Source organism: Myxocyprinus asiaticus, chromosome 21, assembly GCF_019703515.2.
Source record: "Myxocyprinus asiaticus isolate MX2 ecotype Aquarium Trade chromosome 21, UBuf_Myxa_2, whole genome shotgun sequence".
Taxonomy (NCBI): Eukaryota; Metazoa; Chordata; class Actinopteri; order Cypriniformes; family Catostomidae; genus Myxocyprinus; species Myxocyprinus asiaticus.
The window spans coordinates 31,746,526-31,772,283 of record NC_059364.1 but is presented as its reverse complement, the minus strand read 5'-3'; the positions used below and the strand labels follow the sequence as shown (position 1 = coordinate 31,772,283).

General features: G+C 39.1%; 1 protein-coding gene across 1 annotated transcript in view; it reads left to right on the top strand.

The window, feature by feature from the left end:
• Positions 1–632: 632 nt before the first annotated feature.
• The window catches only part of LOC127411856 (GDNF family receptor alpha-4-like), a 152,072-nt gene continuing 126,946 nt past the window's right edge, over positions 633–25,758 (top strand). The window contains exon 1 of the mRNA XM_051647694.1: positions 633–1,120. Coding sequence (XP_051503654.1) covers positions 1,063–1,120 — 58 coding nt within the window. The 5' untranslated portion in view covers positions 633–1,062. The remainder of the gene's footprint in view (positions 1,121–25,758) is intronic.

Genomic DNA, 25,758 nt, shown 5'->3' with positions numbered 1-25,758 from the left:
CTCAAGCAATCACACACGCGTTTTCCACCTTTGCCAAACCTAATGGAAATGTCACTCATTTCTTATTTACACTGAGGCTGAGAGCTCTGCTCCCCAGCTTGAATGAATAGCTTAATTCTCTCTGTTGAAGATGGTATATTGAATTGTGGCAAAAGATTCATAAATGAAATGACTAAAATCTGCAGACGTGTTTAGGTTTTACACATGCATTATGGGCTTCTGGATATTTTCCTTTGATTTGATAGTCATTTGAAATCAGCAAAGACTGATGCAATAGAATAAGAATACAATTTAAATGATGACCACAACTGGTTTTATCTGGAAACTTTAAGGTACCAATATTTTTTTCCCTTAATGACGCGACCGATTTTCTTTCCCCATGTGGGTGTAAACTAATTTACATTTCTCTCTAATTGAAAACTAATCTTCTAACAAAGAAACGTGATGGATTTCGAAAAATCGGATATCAATACGAATTCCCTTTATTGACTCTGCAACACAGTGATCAACCGTTCTGCAGCAGTCAATGAAATGTAATTGACATGCATTCCTGCGTATTCATAATCACATTCAGTTGAAAACATTTCCCCGGCAGTAGTCTTGCTCTGCTCTGCCGTCAGTGGAGTTGGAGGGCAGAACGCACTGCTGCTCACTCGTATAGTGATTTGGTGTTAGTGTTTTCGTGCGCTCATTGAGTTAGGCAGAGACGCAGGACCATACGTAAAAACATCCGAATTTAATCCCGAACACCGCTCTTCATTTAGCGGCTTGAGCGCTAATTAGATTTTAAATGCAACATTTAAACTAGTGAGCGAAATTTCGGCGTTTCGCGACACTGATTTTGCGCAACTGTTTCTCTCATCTTGCGCCAAATTTGTCGGGGAATAAAAGATGATTCTCGACGTGCTCTGTTCCTATGACATGAGTTGGATTGCACCTAACAATCTGGGGGTAAATCAGCACTGAGCGCAGTATACGACGTTTTTTGGACAACTTTGGTGCCAGTGGACACGGGCAAACGCGAAAGTCTCTAACTGCCTCAGGATTGTTGCTGTCGGACTGATGGCTCTGAACAGGATGGATCTCATCGGGCTCTACTTGCTCCAGCTGGCAATTTTTGGTGAGTTTTCCTCTGAATTATTCTGCTGATTTGAAGGGAACGGAGGGTGAGCTCAGCTGCAGCTGTTGCGGATGTGGAGAGAATGGTGAGCAAATCTCCTCTTTTCCTGCAGACGCATGGATCATCCTCAGTGTGTTTTCTGCATTTTAACTTAAACTTTGTTCTTACACTATTGTTATTTTGTCATTACACTTTTGTCATCTATCCAAAAGTGGCAGTATTTAAGGAGTCATTGTAGCTACAGTAATTACGCTGAATTCTCAGTGCGCATTTAAGTGCCAGTATAATGTTTGGCACAGCAAATGACACGGATCGGACGACCTGCTAATGTGATTATGTTTATGTGCCACCTGTCGCGCGTGTTTAATATGATAGTTCACGGCACATTACCTTCATCATTAAAAAGCAGCAGCATGACACCCTGTCCGTCAAGCTGCGCGAAGCCTGGCATCTCGTGCCGTCCGCAGGTAGAGCACAGAGGACGCATCCTACTGCATGCAGCTACGCAAATGTCTTTAAAGAAACTGTAAAGAGCCAACAGCCCGAGACTGTCGGGTCATGAGGCATCCTGTCAAAAGCGTTTGCAAAGGATACCTACTAACTAGACCTATGCCGCTGGCTCCTGCCGTCCCACCATTTCATTTGTGCATTCTACTGAGACTTAGTTTTGTCAAACGGGCTTAAAGTATCTATGAATAGCACTGGTGTTTCAGGGGAGGCTTTCTTGGCATGCTAGGGTGCAGAAAAAAAATATGATGATTAGATTGACAATGCAAAGTTTCCATTTGCCTCTAAAAGGTTATGATGTTTAATAGATTTAGTCAAGTATTATATAGCCTACTGGTAGAGTCATGGTTCATTTATTGCTTTTAGATGTAAAATTCCCCCATTGAATGAATATGTAAAGTAAATGGGTTAAATTCATTGAAAGTCTATTTAACGCATGGTGTTTTTAAGCATAGTCAGTTTACTCATGGTGTTTTTAAGCATAGTCAGTGTTGGGTGTAAAGTGATTACTTTATAGTCAAAAATAGTGTAATGCTTTTTTAGATTACAGTTAAAGACTTTCATTTAAGTTAATTACTTTTAAGTACATGGGTTACACATATTTCTAAAATAATATTATTGTAGAATAGATTTAAAACATGAATTATGTTCATATGTACATCTCTTTGTGTTTTTGGGACAGCTGAAGAGTCAATAAGAGTCATTGTCAGGGAGAAACGTGTGATGGTTAATGTATTGCTTAAATGCAACAATGAACAAGGAGGAAATATAGGCATAGTTTTGAATTTGTTGAGCGGAAAAACAAAAACGTTTCTATAAAAAGTGTTTTAGAAAGTAACTTTAAAGTAATTATTAATGTTATATGGTCTGATTACAATCTGATTACAATAACTGTCAGAAAACTAGCCACAATCTCTTGACAAGACATTATCTTCATGAAGGCAAAAAGCCACAATAGCTTCATAATGGGATGTTGAATCAGAGTAAAAACAAAAAGCCACCAGTGGTGCAGGATAGCTGCAGAGTAAAATCCAACCTAGTCTCACGAAAATTCATACATATTCTACAAGTTGGCTATTTCGTACAAGTTCATTCGTATGAATTTGTACGAGTTCTTCATGTACAAATTCCTGGATGTCTAATGTGGAAGTAAGCACGAGTTTCGCGCATGAGTCGTTAAGGACATGCTTATTAATATTATGTCCTTACTCAAACCCCTTATCTAAACCTAACCGATCAGTAGAGTGTGTAAACATGATAGGAAGCTGTTGTGCATGACAGAAGAAAGTAATTGTCGTGTATTAGATGGAAATGATGACGCATTCATAAGAGTGCAGGCGCACGATATCATAAGAATTTACCAAATTAAGAAAAGTCGTATGAATCCTTACGATTTCACCGTGAGAGTGTGTATGTAAAATCAATAACACCCATTCAATCAAGAGCAGACCAGAACATGAGACTATTCCTTAGGGAAAACCTTTCCTGCAATAACACTGTAATAGCACTGTATTAGTATTAATGTATAACAACAGATGTAAGAGAGTGCTATCAGTATAACAAGTACACTTACTCTCCCTCATACACACGCATTTTCCAGTGTGGTTCATAGGCATAGGACAAAAGACATATAGCCAACAGCTAGATAGCCAGAGGCACATACAGTACGATACCGTCACTGAGTGACACTTTTTGGCATCTCTTTCTTTGATTTTCGCACATACATAGACGCAAAATACAACAGCATGCAGATCTGTTAAGTGATGTTTGATGTCTAATGTCTCAATGACACAAACTATCGCACACCCCAAATACACCTCCACTTCCTGGTCTATTCTGTTATACTCACACATTTGACACACTTTAAATTTATTCTTAGCGCTTCTTCAAAGTGAAAATATGTAAATTTGTACCTCTTTTAAAAATATAGCCGACTCCTCACGGTAAATATTTTGGGTCAATCTATGAAGCGTCTTGTCCTAGAGGGATGTAGGAGCAATGTGAGTGATGATTGGTTTGTGTCCTGTGTCACACTTTGCTTTGATAGCCATCAAGGTGCAAGTCCAAGGGGAAACTTTTATGGGCTTCTCAGCTGTTTTGTTGCAGTGTAATCACTTTATATATACAGGTATAAAACACAATTTGCTACTAAGCCATTCTCATAACAACTAAATCTTTTTTAATTAGAGTAAGTGTTAGAATACTTCATCTGTTGACAAAGGGAAATTAAATGTGATTAAATGCAAAACGCATAAAGATAAGGGCAATGATTAGCCTAACATTTTTTAAGGTTTATATACTTCTAGTTATGAGTATTTGAACAAATCCGAAATACCCTTTCTCAAAGTGTTGATGTGTTAATGCGATCATTATGTGATTTCCCACAGTTAACAATAGTGCACGATTCAAGCGTGCAAGGCAAATTAATTCCACCTTTCGTAGACTAATGCTCATTTAGCCCTTTAAGCTCCTAGGGGATTGAATAAATTTGTTAGCCGCATGTTTAGTATCCTTGAATTGTGGCAGATTACATTATGCGGTGCAGTGTGTTGCAGCACAATGGGATATAATTTTATTCTGGCATGGCTGCTGTTTCTCACTAGCTTTAATGGTCCCTCCTCTCATCTATTGGCTTGTCCAGATTCCCTAACCTTACTCTGCTAATTATCCTCTGCATACATCTCTTAGGCCATTCATTTGACATGGTTTTTGGGGTGGCTTTTTAATTAGCTGTCCCAGAACTGTGAATGTTGACTGCGATTGACTTGATTCAGCTAAGGATAGTGCATTAATGTGCGGTCATGTGACATTTCTCAAGTGTGTCTTGTACGGAACTTATCCTGTGTTGTAACTAGCACACCTGACTACAGAGATGGACTGGGACTATAAAACAGATGCTTGCCCATTACTACCAACAGCAGATAATCACCCAAATATATATCACACATATATATAACAAATATTACCTGCTTCACTATCTAGTTAATATTTATAGTTACTGAATGTTTTGATATGTCTGATTTAGGCGGTTTAAATGGCAAAGACTGAATTAAAGTGAACAATAATGCATGTATATTAATGTTAAATGGCGATTAAGAGGTGGTTAAAAGTTACCCAGTAGGCAAGGGCGTAGATTTGATTTGAATATTGGGGGAGTTGCAGCGTGAAGCATTTACCCATGTTTCCATTGATCATGGTATAAATAAATGTGTGTGTGGGGGGGGGGATTGATTATTCCAATGAGAGGTCACGAAACTTAGAGTGGGCGCAATCCTGTCAAACTGACACAAATGTGTAATAGATTAGTGGAGTGCATGACTGTGAGGTGTATGAGGGGGTGTGCCCCGTGTTGCCAGAGAGCACAGTGCTGCTTTAAGTCACCTATGCCAGTTTCCGCTACTATGGCATAAATGGCGTTTGTTCATTTAAATCTTTGTATATTAATGTTCGACATGTTCACCAGTCCACTGGGAAAAAGCCCTGCATGCCTGACAATATGTACAGGCAACCCGGTCTCACAGAATTGCGTTACTAAACCTACATTTTTGAAAAATGATTTTTATGTGGCTCGTTGTACATATTGCAGCTTTTCTTAGTGAAATGAACATTTGTGGCACTAAAATAATGACTTTTATTCCCTCGTAAAATGGCAGTATCAGTTCATAAACACTGATTTTTCACTGTGTTCATCACATAAGGCTCTTATGACATAAAAATACCATCAAAATAGCTCTTTAAGTGTGTGCATGTGTGCACATACAGATCTGCTAACCGAATTTCTGGAGCCCCAGTGGCCAAAGCTGGAACTACAGACATGCACATACGCAATGCATTGCACTATTGCAAGACATAAACAAACATTACAAGAATGAAAAATTTGAATGGATGTGACATGAAAGGCAAAACGTGTCTATTTTTTGGGGTCATGGTGAAGCTTGTCCGGATTTCAGCACATTGGATCCATACTGAGGTGGAGAAAAATTTGTAACTAACACACAGTTTTTCCACATGATCATGTGTGCACATGTGCAATGTGGGGTCTGATCTGAAATATGCCCCTCTGTGTGAGCCCAGTCATCTATTCAGTCGGCATGATGCACAGTGATTTGCACCATCCAGTCTGCCCCATCATCTGTGTGATAAGAGCAGGAGGGAGCAGAGAAGAAAAGAGGATAAATTAAGAAATTTTTTAGATTTAGATAAAGGCAAGCTTCATGCATAAATGGCGAGCGGGTGGAGAGGATTGAAGCGCAGGAGGAGGTGACAGAGCTGCTCATTATGTTAACGGCCCGTAATTCTGACGTCTTTTGTAAAGGCACGATTAAACTGCCAGGACAATTACCAGCACCTCAATAAAAGAATCTGGCATTTTTACGACTTCCAGATGGGGAAAAGTGAGGCTTGAGATTGTCTGGGGGGATTTCATCTCGACAGGGTGCTGAAGAACGCTGCCACCTCGCTTAAAAGCATATAGTTCTTGTGCTATGGAGACTAGTAGCAAAATAGGGGGAAATTGAGTCTGGTCTCGCTCCATCGCACAGAGCTGAGTCGCGGTCACGTGAATACAAATGAACAGTGTCAAGTCTTTCGTCTGAGTCTGTTCGTGTGTCGCAACCACAAGAATACAGATCAACAATGCAGAGTCTCATGGTGTCTGGGATGGAATATAAAGTGGTGTTTGAAGTGAAATAGTGAGACATATTTTGTTCTTTTTACTGTAGCACTTGGGTCCCTTCTGACTTCAAGAGACTTTTGTTCCTGAGGAACAAAACATTCAAGCTCTGAGAACTTGTGAACCTCAACCCCTGTAGAGCTGACATGTGTCTTTGACTTGTGTGTGAATATATGCTGTGTAAGTGTATGTGTGGGAGCAGATCAACTGAGGTGAAGCATGTGAACTCTCAGAATCCTGACAAGAAACAAAGTTCACTGTTTTCTTCTGCAAAGTGGATCAAGAATTACACAATCCATTGCAAGTTTTGATGCACCAGTACGCCTTGTTAAAGCCGTACTTGTTAAAGCCATTCTTTCTTGCCATTCTACATCTGTATGCCTAATCGTAGCTTGCACGCATTATAGCCTCTCAATGCAAATTCAGTGGCAGGAAAAAAGTATATGAATCCTTTGGATTAACCTGGTTTTCTGCATAAATTAGTCATAAAATGTTAGCTGATCTCATCGAAATTAAGTCATAACAATTGACAGTCTGCTTTAAGGGATAGTTCACCCAAAACTTTTTTAAATGGAACACAAATAGAGATATTTTAAAGAATTGTCACAATCGTTGATTTCCATAGCAGTTGATAGTGACTCATTATAAAGCTTAAAAAAGCACCCATAAGTGTAATTACAGTAGTCCATGCAACTTGTGCATCGTATTCCAAGTCTTCTGAAGGCATAATTGAAATGTATTGTTATTCGCTATCAAATCAAATCAAATCATTGTAAAAGTATGTATACAGAGCCAATATGGTGACACGTTAATATCATCAAACTTAATAGGTTCTTGTGTCATGACGTTTGGTAACAAGACATGCAAGAACAAATGAGGTTTGAGCTTATTGACATGACACCATATTTGTGCCCTGTATTCGTGAGTTGATCAATGATTTAGTTGGATTGAAAAGTGAATAATGAATTAAAATTCAGTGTGTTCATCATACGAAGTGGTCATATGCCTTCAGAAGGCGCATGTGTCAAATTGACAACTGAAATTTTTGGATGCATTCTAAATTACATGGAGAGCACAATAATGTAAGTGAGCTTGGATGTTTTGAATGTGTTAGTTTGACAAGCAAGCAAGCTATTAATAACTTATTCTGTTCAACTGCATAATTTTCTTTTTTTAACAGCTCACAAAAGACTCTGGAAGATTCAAACACACATTTTAGCCTCAAAATGAAAATCACAATAAAAAACTCTAAAAAAAAAAAATCTTTATTTTAATCTTTATCTTTAGCTGCTTACAATATGATAGGGCAACATCTAACTTTGAATTAAATGGGTTGCTTTTTTTGCCACTGTACTTTTAATACTGCTATGTAAATGCCCTCTTCACAAAAAAATAAAAATAATAATAAATAAATAAATAAATAAAAATGAGAAACAATACTTACCTGTGGGTTGTGGTTTGTCTGTTGGGTCCAAAATAGTTTGCACTGTCCAATCCTTCAATAAGAGCCTATTTACTGAGCCTGCATTACATGAAGGACTAGTTGAAAATGACATTTGATAGTTACAGTGGAAGGTAAGATTATCAGTACAATTTTGGTGTGTTTCTTACACAAGCTATTGATTGACTTCAGAAGACTTGGAATATATAACACAAGTAATTTGGATTACTTTTATCATGCTTTTATGTCCTTTTTGGAGATAGACAGCACCTCTTCACTGTATGCTTGTGTTGTAAAAGAAAGAGCAGCGTAGACATCAGAATTTCTTCTCGTGTTCCACAGAAGAAAATCATTTGAGTTTGGAACAACATGAAGGTGACTAAATGATTATAGAATTTTGAATTATTGTAGCTCTGTAGGCTCACAGTAAATCACAATTAAGGACATTTCCGAAGTGTCTAAAATGAACTTGTGCTTCTGTTTATTTGCCTTTATCAATAGTTCTCTCAATCTATCCCCTTTTATTTCTTTCACCTCCTGGCGTATATGTGTAATATCACAGGGATGAATCAAAATGCTCACCTCATCCCCACCTCTTGCTCTCTGCAGTGCTTTTATTACTCTAATTTGGAATGCCTGGAACACAAGCTGAGTGATACAAAGAGTAAAGCATCCCAGTGCTGTCAGATTCAAGGCCTGGAGCTAACTGCTGTATAAATATATATATATATATATATATATATATATATATATATATATATATATATATATATATATATATACAGGTGCATCTCAATAAATTAGAATGTCGCGGACAAGTTCATTTATTTCAGTAATTCAACTCAAATTGTGAAACTCGTGTATTAAATAAATTCAATGCACACAGACTGAAGTAGTTTAAGTCTTTGGTTCTTTTAATTGTGATGATTTTGGCTCACATTTATCAAAAACCCACCAATTCACTATCTCAAAAAATTAGAATACATCATAAGACCAATAAAAAAAACATTTTTAGTGAATTGTTGGCCTTCTGGAAAGTATGTTCATTTACTGTATATGTACTCAATACTTGGTAGGGGCTCCTTTTGCTTTAATTACTGCCTCAATTCGGCGTGGCATGGAGGTGATCAGTTTGTGGCACTGCTGAGGTGGTATGGAAGCCCAGGTTTCTTTGACAGTGGTTTTCAGCTCATCTGCATTTTTTGGTCTCTTGTTTCTCATTTTCCTCTTGACAATACCCCATAGATTCTCTATGGGGTTCAGGTCTGGTGAGTTTGCTGGCCAGTCAAGCACACCAACACCATGGTATTTAACCAACTTTTGGTGCTTTTGGCAGTGTGGGCAGGTGCCAAATCCTGCTGGAAAATGAAATCAGCATCTTTAAAAAGCTGGTCAGCAGAAGGAAGCATGAAGTGCTCCAAAATGTCTTGGCATATACACACATACTTTCCATTGACTTCCTATTGCATTTATACTGAGATAATAATACTTTTTTTAAAATTATTTATTTATTTTTTATCCAGGGGTTAAATTGGGAACTTTAAAAGTGTTTTCGAGCGAGCACACTCACTGAATGGAGATGGAATGCATAAAAAAGTGAACTGTGTGAAAACAGTCTTCCTGCAGGAAATAGAATTAAGTAATGAAAAAACTGACAATATTTTATTTTTATTTTTTGAATCGGAGGTGCTGGAACGGTGTTCCGGACTGTTACACCCCAATGTAACCCCTGTTTCTATCCCCTAAACCTGAGCCTAACCCAAAGACAAACCTTTTTACTTTTTGCATTTTTCATTAAATTATTATTTAGGATGGTTATTAAGCCATTTTCCTCATGGAAAACATTATTCTAATAGTGTTAACAATCAGAGAAAGATTAGAAAATGTGTTTGTGTGCGTGTGTGTGTGTGTGTGTTGCTTTAGTTGTTTCAATTATCAGCCCCATGCTTCAAAGCACCTCACCAAAGCAAACACCATGTTTACATGACAGCCAGATCACTGTGATAGCAAGCATCTCTCTCTCTCTCTCTCTCTCTCACACACACACACACACACACATTCACACACACACACACATTCACACACTCACACACACACATGCACTCAAGTGGTGGTTTGTTTGCAATTACAAGACAATTCACACACCTGATCTCTCTATCTCATTCCACATACCCTGTTCCATTTTACTCAATAAAACTCATTTCTAGCTTTTCTTTGTAAAGGCTACTGTATAGATTGTTCAGAACAGGTGAAGTGAATTAGATGTTCTTACTTGGATTGCCTTGGTTTTTAACATTTTGTGTTAAGGTAGAGCGATAAATGGTGTCAATTTTGTGAAGGTGAGCTCATTTATATTTAAAATGGGCCTCTTGGTGTGCGAGGGTGCTGTAGTTTACTGTCCATCACTGAAGGGTACAAAGTAGTTTTTATTTGTTGAGAAGGACCTTTGCCGAAGGTCTACTCACTTTGATACATTCCCAGAGGAAAATCGCATTGCCCAGAGTTTGCTCTTTCGTAGCTCAGGAGACTTTTTTAATGGAGCTCTCAGTTAATTTATATTGAAGTATCTTCTTTTTCTCAGATGTTTATCCTAAAATTCTACTGGATAAATAAAAATAGATACAAATGAGACAATAGTCAACATCTTTGATATTTATTTTTATTTTTTTCTCCCCTTTTTCTCCCCAATTTGGAATGCCCAATTCCCAATGCGCTCTAAGTCCTCGCGGTGGCGTAGTGACTCGCCTCAATCCGGGTGGCGGAGGACGAATCTCAGTTGCCTCCACATCTGAGACTGTCAATCCGCACATCTTATCACGTGGCTTGTTGAGCGTGTTACCGCGGAGACCTAGCGCATGTGGGGGCTCACGCTATTCTCTGCGGCATCCACGCACAGTTCACCACACGCCCCACTGAGAGCGAGAACCACATTATAGCGACCACAAGGAGGTTACCCCATGTGACTCTACCCTCCCCAGCAACCGGGCAAATTTGGTTGCTTAGGAGACCTGGCTGGAGTCACTCAGCATGCCCTGGATTCAAACTCGCGACTCCAGGTGTGGTAGTCAGTGTCTTTACTTGCTGAGCTACCCAGGCCCCCCAGCATCCTTGATAAGTGATCATATGGTCTTGGATGAACTTTTTGAGAAATGTTTCATATTGACATTGCTGGTTTTTGATTGCCAACTTTGGTATCTTGGCAAATCAAAGTTTCTGAGTGAGACATTGTTGACATTTCCTATGTTTTTTTTTTTTTACACACAACTACATGTGCATACACAAACATGCAAACACAAATGGAAAAATTTGTAATTAAATATAATTAAATGTGACAATGAAAGAGGAGGAATGCAGAGGTTGACCGAATATCATCAGTGTTAGCGGTTGGAGAGATGGACAGTTATTAAGCAGCATCTATTGATCCCCGTCTCCCCGACATGCTCCCAGGATTACCCACTGTCCTCCTCGAGGGCTATCAATGTTCATTAGTCAGTGGGACGCAGAGTGATGTTCCCGCTGACCGAGATGTCTTAAGAGACAGATGAAGCATCGGGAGGTGGGAGTATTGATACCTACACAGCGTGTGGGTGGCAGCATTGGGTCTCATCCACTCAACAGATGGCTAATAGCAGAGGTGGTGGTGCCACATATTTCCAACCAAAGAGGTCTATAATAGGGGGTTCCCACACTTATAATTTCCATGATATTTCCATGACTTTTCCATGATTTGTTTTAGGATAACTGGATAAAGAATTTTTTTTTTATCTATATAGTCATAATATAGTTATAAAGAGCAATTTCTAGCCTATGAAATATTTCAGAGCAGAGCTCAACCAAATGCTTATATTCACTATAGAAATTTCCACGACTTTCGAAGATTTAACTCATTCCCATGACTTTTTCATGGCTGGATATCCCTTTTTTTTAAATTCCCTGATAGTTTCACATTTTCCATGATTGTGGGAACAGTGATACCTGGAAAAAGCAATCCGTTAGCATTCCCTTTCATTTCAGTGGCAGTTCTCTGCTGGTGCATGTATTTTGACAGAATATTTGTGAATGGCTATCAATGAAGAAACAGACTTTTTGCCTGCAGAATGGTATAGTTATGGCATCAACCAGCAAGAATTGACCACCTAGTTCCAACATAAGAATCCAGTGGTCATAACATAAATGATCTCCCTGGCCAAAAATGATTTTGATGCTTCATAATTTACAGGAAACTCCCTATAGAGATTTATAGTGCTAGGTTTTTAATAGAGTTACAAGCAATATTGTTTAATAATTTGTTGTCTACCACCTCCAGCTGAACCACCTGCTATAACTTACCAGGTATTTAGGGAGGGAAAAAATTCTGTAATTTAATCAGTTGCAGCTTAATTGTGTTGACTTTTTTTGCATGCACTCTCTTCATCTGCACAAATTCTCTTGTTTTCTAGGTAGCTTTTAGTGCTAAAATACAACACAACACCATATATCTTGAATTGTGGTTGAATTGTATTCTGTTGCAGGGATTTAATCAGAGATTCAGAGTGTGTGGTCAGCATCTGTGTTCTGATCAACATCGGCTGCTGTGCGTGTTTAACAAGGCTGATTGCAGACTGACCACACCTGTTTCTGCTGTTCAATCTCGGCGATAAAGGAGAGCAATGGAACATTTTACTGGATTGAAGTTTTTTACAGAATTGGGGAGTGAGAAAGCAAGCAAGATGTAGAGAAATGGTGGGGGGTGCAATGAAAAACCAGGCGCACAGACTCACACATGCACAGAAATGTACAGGTACGCAAACACTTCAGCATCAAAGGCAGTCACACTCATTGCTCCAATCTGTGTCCCGTCGCCAATGCACAGTCTAACTCCAGCCAACAAAAACTGCCAGCAATCCCTGCGTCTGTGAAATGCTCAATATTCAGCATTTTCCAAAGAGATCACTCCTCTTTGAAAAGCCTTAAACAATTTCAGTGGCAGTCTTTATGTACTGTATAAGAGAAGAGCAGATCAGAAGTCGTTCCTGTATTTTTAAGGCTCCCCGAGGTAGACTTCAAAACCTCTGCTGGCCCATCCTTAAAATCTGGAGCATCATTAAAATTAATGTTTTAAAGTTTATTACCTGCAAACTGATGTAGTAACTCCCATGTTCTTCTTCAATATTAAATAATCTCTTCTTTTGTGCTTGAAAATTCATTTTTATATTGAATTTTATGTGGTACTAGGTTACATTTATTGATGATGATGATTCCCAGTAGGGGGACCATTGAAGCAGTTACATTTAAGAAGAAATGTTCAAAGCATGACTTTTCATCCGAATCAAAACATGAAAAATGGCATTTTACAGTCAGTTCATGCAGGCGGGTGGAGAAAGGTTGGTCAGATCAAAGAAAAAGGGACAACAAAGCTGAACAGGTCAGACATGGCAGAGGGAAGGTAAAATGAGAGGACAAACCATTGGCATCCTAAATCAGGTCGAGATCAAATTTGAGCTTCTCCATGTCTTTTTCTAATTGTTTTTTTTTTTTTTTTTTGTCTCTAAGGTTGATCTAAGGTCATAGGGTTGTTTTAACATTCACCTTTCGGCCGCCCTGATATCTTTATTTTAACAATCCCTTATTTGAAGTCTCTGATCAGACTGCTTCTGAATGTGTGTGTACACCTGAGAGTATTAAAACTTGTGAAATGCAAAACCTGGATCAGCTCTTAGATTTGACAAAAAATAAAAAAAGTTTACATTTGATAGTAATTGATATACATCCAAAATTATACAACAGTTAGTTCCAGTCCTCTATTTAATTGCACAAGCAGTTTTCCAAGAGTGCTGGATGTAATCTTATTACAAAGTAATTAGTTACTGTAATCTAATTGTTTTTTGACAAAAATTAGTGTAAAACATTAAATTTTTAGATTTTGTAATCAGATTACTGTTACTGACTTTCAGTTGAATAAATTGTAAATATAGATATTATTTTGAATTTGTTGAGGGGTAAAAAATATTTCTGTGAAAAGTGTTACAGAAAGTAACTTGAAAGTAAAATAATTAGTATTGTGATTACTTTTCCGATGAAGTAATCAGTGAAGTAATCTGATTATTATTTTTAGAGAAGTAATTTTTGATTAACTTACCCAACATTGTAGAGTGCTGTGTTCCAGAATCAACTGGTAGAGCATGGTGCTTGCTACATTAAGGTCAGGGGTTTGAATCCCAGGAAATACACAAATTAATATATGTAGCTATAACTTGAATGCAAGTAACTTTTGATAAAAGCGTCTGCCAAGTGCATAAATGTAATTCATTCAATAGTGCCGTTTTACTTGATATCAGCAAGGCTGTCATTTAGCCATAGGCAATAGGCCAAATCAGAACAAAAGCACTCATGCTAGTGTGATAGTTTAAATATACTAGATGATTGTAGCTATGAATGGAAATGTATTTGGATAACAGACTGTGGTGTGTGTTTGTGTGTTAAGTGTGTAGTGCTGTTGGCTGGGTAACAGCAGGTGGGCTGTTGTAAGCCGAGCTTTAGTGGATTGAACCATAAGAGCCATAATGAGAAATGTCTACTTTCCTCCCACTTACCTTCTCACTGATCCTCAGCTTAGAGTGTAGGGGTCAATGGACTCAACTGGGCTGCAGCAGTATGTGTGCTGATTTGAAATCGAGATGTTTTACCTGTTATTTGTTGGACCTGCAGACAAAGGTAACTCGTTAGAGACCTGCTGCTGTTTACCAATATATGAACACATACATGAACAAAGTTAGTGACTTCTAGCTTGACCCTGGACTTATACTAAAAGGAATATTTTGGGTTAAATACATCTTGAGCTCCATCGACATGCTCTCTGGCATGCTGTCAATTACCACAGAAAACAAGTCCCCCAGTTTATACAATGGAAGCCTATGGGGCAAGTGTATAGCACAGCAAATACTGTAAACGTTTAAAGTAGCTCTGTTAGACAGTTTCAAAAGTTTTACCATGACCTAAAGACATTACATGCATTAGCAAGAGATTGTTGTGATAGAATTGTTCACCAAGCTAATCTTGGCAAAGTTATATCCAATTGGCAATTCGCCAAACATTATTACATACAGTATCTCGAGTCTTTAGCGACCTGGCACATATCTATCATGAATGGATCTACAAAATCCCCAAATAGTGCAAAATTTCGAAATCATTTTCAAGACCATAAGAAAAAAATAGAATAGAATATACTGTTAAATTTTGATGTTTTTTTTTTTTTTTTTCATATATCAAAGAGATGAGGCAACAAATTATAGAACTGGATTCATTATTTCCACACTGAACTTTTATGAGAATCAACTGGCTTTCAAACACATACTGTATGTTACACATACTGTATGTATTTTCTCAGGCACTTATTGACTCAAAATAGAGGTACTGTACAACTTACAAAATTTCAGTAGTACACCCAAATGTTGATAGCCATATAATACTGTTCATGTGTTGTACTTGCTATAGTTTACTTCCATGTAGTTTCTTCGTCAATCAGCAATATCAAATGTAAATCAAGTCAATCACTGAAACAACAGTGCCACCTTGAGTAACAAATAGCCTGTACTGTATATTATGTATGTTAAAACACAAATGTGATTCTGATATTTCACCACTGTTGCGTAGAAAATCGACATGATTTAGTAGTCATTTGTATAAATATAGTACTCAATTGTTCCAACGCAAATATATATTGTGACACTATTGCATATCTCAGGTCACTAACAACCCTATAGACTTTTGGTAAGCAATATATTTTTTGCAACTTTTGATTGCTGGTAGCTCAGTGGTAAAGACGCTGGCTACCACCCCTGGGGTTCGCTAGTTGGCTAGTTCGAATCCCAGGGCATGCTGAGTGACTCCTGCCAGGTCTCCTAAGCAACCAAATTAGTCCGGTTGCTAGGGAGGGTAGAGTCACCTGGGGTAACCTCCTCGTGATCGCTATTATGTGGTTCGTTCTCAGTGGGGCACGTGGTGAGTTGAGCGTGGTTGCCGCGGTGGGTGGCGTGAAGCGCGCTATGTCTCTGTGGCAACGTGCTCAACAAGCCACGTGATAAGATGCACGGGTTGACAATCTCAGACGCGGAGGCAACTGGGATTCATCCTCCGGCACCCGGACTGAGGCGAATCACTACGCCACCACGAGGACTTAAAAGCACATTGGGAATTGGGCATTCCAAATTGAAAAAAAAAAAAAAAAGGGTTAAGGTTGGGGGAAAAACTCCAAAAAATGGATGAGGTAAAGGGGGTGGAATAAGGTACCAGGTCACTAAAGGGTTAACTCATGTCATGACTATGTAAACCCAGTTAACCCATGACTTTTTGCACAAGGATACCAGAAAGGGGTTTGATACAACTATCTGTAAAGTAATGTTGACAGGAAATACATTGATAACGAATGACTAGAAGTGCATCCACAGCTTCAAATTTTTGCATTTAAACTCTGGAAATTTCCAGACACTTGCACCCAGGGGCATAGATTCTCATTATTTATACCATGATCAATGAAAACATGTAAATGCTTCATGTTGCAAACCACCATCCCCCCTCAATGTTCATGCCTAATCTACGCCCTTGCTTGCACCAGAAGTTTTCATTGTAAGTGCATAAATGTAAATAAATATTTCCATTGCTTTTACAAACTGTGAGGGGCGAGTCTAAATTATTTTCTGTTGTAATCGACAGCATGCCACAGATGCAGTCAATATAGCTTAAGTTGTATTTACCCAAAATATTCCTTTAAACACACTTCAGCATTATAGCAATCAGTAGGGCAGTTGGCCTCTTTTGATGAGAGATTCCTAAGATGAATGCCTTCTTAGAAATTGTCCTCTATTCTCAGTCTAATAAGCTTACATCAAGAGCATTCAGATTGAATGTACTGTATAAGGACACAGTCTATGGCAAGAGATGATCTGACATTAAACTATATTCATAGCCTGCTGCTTTGGAACCTGATCTGAGCCGTATTACAAAATCCAATTGCACTTGAAGTAACGTTTACTTAATAAAAAAATATCCATGTTTGGAAACACACCAACAGCTTGCAGGTCCTGTTCACTTTGTCTTACTCAGGGTCGAACGCTTATTATCATGTCAGGTAACTCAATGATCAGTCGAAAATGCTGAGTCAGGAAAGGCACTCAATGGTCACCGGCCCCCATTTCCAGGGTCAAATAACCTAAGTGGTCTTTAAGGGGCATTTAGTGGTGGAGAGGGATTCCACAGACATCTGTCTGAACAAGGGCAGTGCATCCAAGAGGACACAAGGTCGAGGGTAAGATCCCATAATAACCCTTGCAGGCCGGCCTTGGAGACAATGCCAGGAAAATGTCGCTGGTGGGAAGGTGATAGATGATGTTGGCGTGCTCTGGATTTATTGAGGTTTTATTGAGGTTGTAGGAGAACACTCAGCATGGCCGATTCTCTATTATCATCTGTCAGGGGACTAAACCCATTCGTCATTATTACTTATTCACACAAGCAATGATGCAGGTTAACATGCATAAAAACTCATACACACACACACACACTGCACTAAACCCATAAGACCGTGTAAAATATGTATTGCTAAACAGGCAAATAAAATATCGACACATAAGCAGTCACAGAACAGGCCCATTCACAAATCATGGCACCATCTCAAGCTCTCAGCGTCGGAATATATACATTAGCCATTATGAATTACATCTACTTAACATCTGACATTTACAATTTTATGTTCTGTTGCATATTTACTTTGCTCTGCTTTATCACAGTGATTTAAGAATATTATTTGTATTTGGATGCATCATTACTGACTGTAAAGGCTAAGGGAATTACACAGCACAACTAATGGTCCCGGTGGTGTTGAATAACAATATATTGCACTGAGCAAGTTCTTAAAGCGTTACCTGTGTTAAAGCAGGCTTTCGGGCTAGCAAATAATAGTTGTGTATATGTATGCTGGAGCCTGTGCTGTGCTTCCTCATCATGCCACTTTGATCTGCAATGCCACTTGTTGCCACTTCCAGAACTTTGCAAAGACACTTTCTGCTCACCAGGGGCGGGTTCAAATGGGTGGCCTAAAATGTGATTGGTCATCCCTGGTGCAATCCAAAAATAAGGATAAGAAGACAGGGGCTAGTTGTCACAAGGGGAAATTATCACAAGCTGACTTGCTGCCCAATCCCAGTTAATGGCTTAACCAACAGTGTTTTTGTGTGAATGGACCTTCTAAGGAAACTGGTCTCAGAACAGTTTCAAAGGCACCTTATTTTCATCCTACCTCAATATACAGCCTCCGAAGGCAGCATTTTCCAGCTTTCAGATGCAGCCTATATCTCAGTAAAAGAGTCAAAAGTCCAGTGACATAAATATGTGTTTTCTCTGGCAGAGGTCTGTATGGTTGTTTTAAACATCTAGTTCAAAAACATTTTAAATATGAATAATTGTGTGAATTCTGTCCTTCAAACTAAATTTTCAATATCATCATATTTTAAAAAAAGCTGTTGGGTAAACACAATAAAACTGGCATACATTCAGGCAAGGGTCAACTATATAATGAAGATAGATTTTAACAAAAAGCTTCAACTGTTTTCTCAGGACAAAGCTATATTTCATAAATGTCAGGTCAGGGCAACTTGTCACATTTTTATTGGGGCAGGTTGTCACATGCATTTTAAATGTCATAAATGTAGACAATTTATTAGTGCTGTATAGTAACAGATTACATTTAATCTGGATTACATAATCAGATTTAAAAAATCAAGTACTTATAATTAGATTAAATTACATTTTAAAATACATGGAATCAGATTAGTTACTATTTTATGGATTACATGATTACCAATTAATCAGGCAAAGCAGTAATTAGTTCATAATTTATTCATCCCTCTCATTCTTCTTTTGAAATATTTTAATGTTTTCATTCTAAATCAACCTACAGCTGATACAGCATATGTTCGGTAAGTCTTCGAGTCTGTCTGAATGGAGGGCAGGGGATTGATGTGGAATTGCACACACAGACCTGATACTAGCCACCAGTCATAATTACACTGAAGACGGAGCTGTGATCAGGGTTGGGGAGTAACGGAATACATGTAACGGGATTACGTATTTAAAATACAAAATATAAATAACTGTATTCCACTACAGTTACAATTTAAATCATTGGTAATTAGAATACAGATTACTTAGCATTTTATTGTCATTTGTTTCATTTAATATTTAGCCCTTTCAGATGGAAAACATTTATACATATAAATGATGCGATCCAAAGTGCATCTGAACAGCGGTGAAACACTTTCATACAAGCAGACAGAGAAGTAAGTTTGAAGTAAGTTTGGAGCAGAAGAAATAGAAATAAACCTTGTGTAAATTGTCAGCTTTACACTAAGCTAAAATGCTATTTCTAGACATTTTACATGCATGTTACCAGGCACGATCATATTTTTCTATCAAGAAAATTCACGTTGGATCATAATTTCTTTTTTTCTAGTAAGACCTTTGATATTAGGGCAAAAATCATACTCTTGATAATAGGGGGGGATGTACGTCATGTCAGGGGCTCCCCAGCCTGAAGGAAAGGAGGGAGGAGTGTGGCATGGAGGAGGGCGGGGCCGGGCCGTGATAACGCACGCCCGGCCCCTAATCAGGCTAATCAAGACGACGAGAGGTATAAAGGCTGCCGGAGGCTGCAGTTCGGGAGAGAGCTACAGGCAGCTGCCCTGTATATGTTTATGTTTGTGTCTTTTTGTTTAATTAAATATTACTTTGATGCTTCATCCAGTTCTCGCCTTCTCCTTTCCCTTTTACCCCATTATAATCTTGTTTTAGAAACAACACTGCATAAGATATTTAGGTTTTTCAGAGAATGTATTTTTAACATGTGTATTTTGTCTTACTGTACTGGCAGAGTTTTTATAGTCAAGACAAGTGAAAACATCTTGTAGTGCTGAAGAGGTAATCCAAAGTATTTAGAATACATTACTGACCTTGAGTAATCTAACAGAATACATTACAAATTACATTTTACAGCATGTATTCTGTAATCTGTAGTGGAATACATTTCAAAAGTAACCCTCCCAACCCTGGCTGTAATCCACACTGATTACGTTAGTGCGGTAAAGTTAGTTTTAGTTTCGCAAATTGCTTTTTGCATTCTGCTTCAAAAATGTACATGAATGCGCTTTTGCAACAACTTTTCAGATTTTTTTTTTTGCATGACATTGGTTTACAAATATAACTGATCTGTTTTGTTACCACACATGGATGGTGTTTGCAATACCAAAAATGTAAGAACATTTAATTGCTTTTTTATTACAGTCAGAAACAGATAAATAGCGATTAAAACACTGTGGTGATGGGGGCGTGACCTTTGCAGATAGAGAGAGCAACACACATCAACTTGGCTGCGTGCATCTCTTTCTCCGTGTGTCTCTCTCCACTGCGGCTCTGGCTGCGGCTTTATCTCTCGCCCGTTAACACCGTAATCGGCAAAAGCTGCTCACTATGCACCATCTTCGCTCGGCCATGCCCTGTTCGCAAACACACCAAAAAATCATATCAATTCTCATATTTTGATCCATTAAGTTTTTTTATGCATTTAGGCAACGTTATTTCAACTCCTACTCAAATACATGTGACATAAAATAAACAAGAATTAGGTCCAAAGTAATCGAAAAGCAATCCAATTAGATTACCTTTACATTTAATTGAAGATATTACGTTACTGACTACAATTTTAGAAATTTGTCATTTGTAATCAGTACCAGAATACAATTCAGAAGTAATCTATCCAGCACTGCAATTAATTAATTACAATATTTGTTTCTCAAAACAATGATTTGAAATATTTGCATGTTAAAAATTCTGTTGAAGTACATTCCATTTTTTTCCATTTGTATTTATTTTTTGTCATGAATTTTTGCTTTATAATTATTTTTTAAAATACACTTTCACAGGAAACTTACAGGTTTGATGGCACATCGTGACATCTTAACCCATATAGTGTGACAAGCTTTTGGGACAACTGGTGTTCAATGAACTGTATCTTTTTCCCTGGGCAATAATAGCTTTTTTTGTACTCATGACTTAAGGTATGTGGCTGTGTTGACATTGGCTTTGAAAAAATATCCTACCCTGAGAAATATACAGTGTAGTAAACAGTGCAGTGTGGCAACTAGTCCTGTTCTCCCCTATAACCTCCTTGGTTTAAACCAGATAGCAGTGACAATATTCGGTAGTACCTTGCGGTCTGACAGACAATAATTTGCATCAGCACTGTACATTGCATGGTGACTTTCAGTCCAGGGCAGCAACAGTGCTCCACACCCTGTTTGGAGTAAGAGGGGGGCGTATACACAAGGTGCATTCTTGCTGTCAAAAACAGCTATACTGAGGGTAACTGAATGTAACTGAATGCATGCGTCTTGAGAGGTGTTGTTAAAAGTTGAACTATTACAAATACACAATGCTCAAGGTGCGCAATGCCCACTGCCCTGTGGCTGCTTACACAATACCTTGCTTTTCAAATAAACCTTTGCCGCCCCCCAACCCCCCCCCCCAAACCCTCCTACAAGACACACAAATATGGATTTCACATATCTGGGGTTCTATGCAGCAGTGAGAGAGTTTTAGCATGCAGCGCTAGTGCCAAGACTGGGCAAATATTCTCCTGCTGTGTGAAGCTGCTCTGCATGGCTGAATAAGTTAGCATTTCCTGCTATGCTAAATTATGCCATTTCTTTTCATTTGCTAATGAGCTTGCAGGACTTCATTCGACCTACACCAGTGAGCATGCTTCAGCAGAGAAGCCCTTTGCTTTCAAAGTCTCTCTTTGTGGTCTAGATAAATAATTCTAGTCTTTTTCAAACTCCTACAGCTAACCTGTTTATGTTCATGACACTATGCTTAGAGTTATTCCATGCTTGCATTATGTAACAAACTGATCATTACCAGTGGATGCTCTGGCCTTCGCTTCCTGTCGGGGGTGTTGAGGAGTGTGTCTGGGGAGTAGAGTGCTGTTCTCTACCTGCTGATTAAGGCTGATTGGCTCAGAGAGGTTGTGCGGCTCTAGGTGATTGCTCAGGGTCGGCAGACATTTTGCTACGGCTCAGCACTACCTCAATTCAGAAGATTAGAATCAAAAGGAAAATAGGGAATGTGGAAACGGGCTATTACCAATCAAGTTAATGTTTTAGCAGGGGATTTGATTGTAACCATGAGCTCAGCAAAGCTGGTGTTGTTTTAATATTGTATTTATGGGACACATAGACATGACTGTTGGTGTATTATCATATACCTCTTGCTGGTGATGCTATGTTTTCATATGACCTTAAGCACACATTGACTGTGTCCAAAAGCTTAAAAATGCTGCCTTCGCAGGCAGTACACAGCAACAAACCACATTCAAATGCAATATTTGCGTTGCATCCTTTCTAATGAAATGCCTTCATCTGGTCGGTTTTTCTGAAAAACTTGCCTCAAATTTCCCACTCATTATTTTCACATGCAAATGGGTTTGCGATTTGTCGCAAATGTTTGCCAGAAGTTAGCAGCTCTTCACTGGTAGTGGTGAACCTGCAGCAAACCTTTGGCGACAACGAAGAGTTTGCCGCAAAGCTCGTTTGCATGTGGAAATAATGAGTGGCAAATTTGCGGCAAGTTTGCAGCAAGTTTGCCAGAACTCTCAATTTTTATAAGGGAGGTGTAAATGGTGTTTAAGGCACCATTACATCAAGTCTGTTCATCTAAAACAAACTCAGACAACCTTTATAGATAGCCAAACATGCACAAGAACTTCATGGACCATCTTCTGTGCACCTGGTATCAACATGCAGTGACACAGATGAGAAGAACGTTCATCTAAAGCTCAGTTAATACAAGTACTCCATTAAAATGATGGAAACACAGTATTGGAAAAATAAATAAATCCACACAGAAGGATGCCTGTAATTGTATGTTATTGATATTAAGTAACTGAATTAATTAGCACCTTAATTAGATAATGTCAGCTCTCCCTGTGTGTTTATAAGTTAGCATTACCTCAGCAGGCTGTAAAATACAGTACCTGAGAGAGCCTATAGCGTGCTCCTTTAAATCTCTCTTCTCTCCCCATTAGCCATGTTTAAATGTTTATCCAGGACAAATATTAGAGCTTTGTCAATTCAATGTATCAGAGATTTATGAGGAAATCAGACACATTAACTATCAGTGTCTTTGTTGAATATAACCATGGATTTATTCTGATGTATTAAGTATTGTTTGCTTGCACACAGTAATTCAGTAATTATCAGCATGCATAACAAGAACTGAAGTCATTTGATCCAAGCCTCTACTCTGATTAACCAGCATCTCCCGTGTGTGTGTGTGTGTGTGTGTGTGTGTGTGTACAAGAGCAGATTATTATACCTGATTAATTAAAATTATGTGCAACCAGCACATACTAATCACCTCATACATGACCTGTTTTAATCATATGCAACAGCACAGAAGCAGCATACAGATTTACTGATCACTGTTTGCTGCTTTGTTACTGTCCATTAGCTCCAATACTGCATCATGGCAACAGCACCCCATCATGAAAGGGAGACACAAGGTTAATCTCTCTCTGTTCTGCCATTAGTTGTGCAGTTAAGACATTTCTTCAGGGCACCTGTTGACTGCCTCTGTGTCCAGAGCCCCTCTTACTGTTTGGATGTCAGATAAGAAGGGAGAAATGCAACATAAAAAGAAATGCAAAAGAACTCCCTTGAGCCTATGTGAACTAGGAACACTTGGCAGATTAGGGCCCAAGATTAAAAAAAGAAAACATTTTTAAAAATCAGTTGCATCCAGAAGTTTCACACTGTAAAAAGTGAAAGTTTACAACTGTATCTAGAAGACTCCAATGAAAACGTTTGGTGATTGCAGTTTTATTTTGTAACATCCGAGGTTATTTCCCCTCCTACCAACCACCAGAGGGAGCCCTCTCCCGAATACTGATCATCTCCCATTTCTTCTCTGCTTATTTCCTGTTTTCATCATGTATAAATAGCCATCCACCTCCATTGTTTCTTTGTGAAGTATTGCCAGTTTACCCTGCCTTACCATTGCCTTTACTGTTTGTTCTTATGTTATGACCATTGCCTGTTTTACTGGATTTACTGCTTTTTGGATAACCCTTTGTTTTGTTTGCCTGATTGTACTGATTGTTTGGTATATTGGATTTAACCACCTGCTTACCAACTACATCTATCTGCCTGCCGATTTGGATTGTTTGCTTGTGTTCTCTAATAAACTTCCTGTACATTGATCCTAACACCGTCTCCATGGCCAGTTCATTACAGAATACTTTGCCTACCATGGATCCAGCGGAAGTCCCACAGCTCCAGGCTGCATTCGCACACCAGTGCAAGGTTTTAAAGGGTTATCAAGTCCAGCTGAACAACTTACGAGCTGCCAACGAATGTTTGACTCATTACATTCATTCACTGCTAGCTCACCATGCTGAACCGGTAAGCTTTGCTCTCCATGATAAGTTTGATGGTTCTGCTGAAAAGCCAGACTTCAACGGATACACTACCATTCTGTTAATAATTGATCGATTTTCAAAATCATGTAGACTTGTCCCTCTCAAGGGTTTACCCACTGCCATGGAAACTGCTAATGCTTTGTTCCGCCAAGTATTTAGAGTCTATGGATTACCAGTGGACATCGTGTCCGATCGAGGTCCACAGTTCACGTCCTGAGTTTGGCAGGTGTTCTGCAAGCAACTGGACATCAATGTGAGTATCACCTCTGGCTATCACCCTCAAGCCAATGGACAGGTGGAACGTTTAAACCAGGAGATTGGCAGATATCTTCGGCGCTATTGTAGCCGTGAACAGGAGAAGTGGAGCGACTTCCTACCCTGGGCCGAATATGCACAGAATTCCCTCCCTCATACCTCCTAAGGGTCTAACCTCCTTCCAATGCATGCTGGGATACCAACCCCCGATGTTCCCTTGGTCAAGTGAACCTTCTACGGTGCCAGCGGTGGATGATTAGATTAGGCGAAGCGAGAGGGTGTGGGACAGCGCACATGTCCAGCTACAGCGAGTGATGTGAGCACAACGCTTCCAGGCTGACCGACGGAGGTGCCCCCATCCCAACTATCAGCCAGGACAGAGGGTCTCGTTGTCCACAAGGGATCTCAAGTTGCAGCTACCCTGCAGGAAGCTCAGTCCAAGGTATGTGGGTCCTTTCAGAATTATCCGTCAAATAAACCCAGTTACTTACCCTTTAGAGCTTCCTGCTAACTACCGCATCTCTCCTTCCTTCCATGTGTCCTTGCTGAAACCCGTCCACCTGGCGTCTGGCTCTGGAAACACGGATTCTAAGCCTCCGCCTCCATTGGAGGTAGATGGAGCCACAGTGTATATGGTCAGAGAGATCATGGACTCAAGACGATGAGGGAGTCTGATGCAATACTTTGTGGACTGGGAAGGCTATGGACCAGAGGAGAATATGTCAAAGACATATTGGACCCGCCCCTGATCCAAGAATTTCATCAAGCCCATCCTAATCGTCCAGCACCATGACCAAGGGGACGTCCCAGCAGAAGAACACCAGGAGTTGTTTGTAGAGGTTCTGTAACATCTGAGGTTGTTACCCCTCCTACCAACCACCAGAGGGAGCCCTCTCCCAAATACTGATCATCCCCCATTTCTTCTCTGCTCATTTCCTGTTTTCACCATGTATAAATAGCCACTCACCTCCATTGTTTCTTTGCGAAGTATTGCCGGTTTACCCTGCCTTACAAAGAGTTTTTCCTTTTCTGTTTGTTCTCATGTAATGACCATTGCCTGTTTTACTGGATTTACTGCTTTTTGGATAACCCTTTGTCTTGTTTGCCTGATTGGACATTGTTTGGTATATTGGATTTAACCGCCTGCTTACCAACTACGTCTATCTGCCCGCCGATTTGGATTGTTTGCTTGTTCTCTAATAAACTTCCTGCACATGGATCCTAACAATGTCTCCATGTCCAGTTCATTACATATTTCCTGT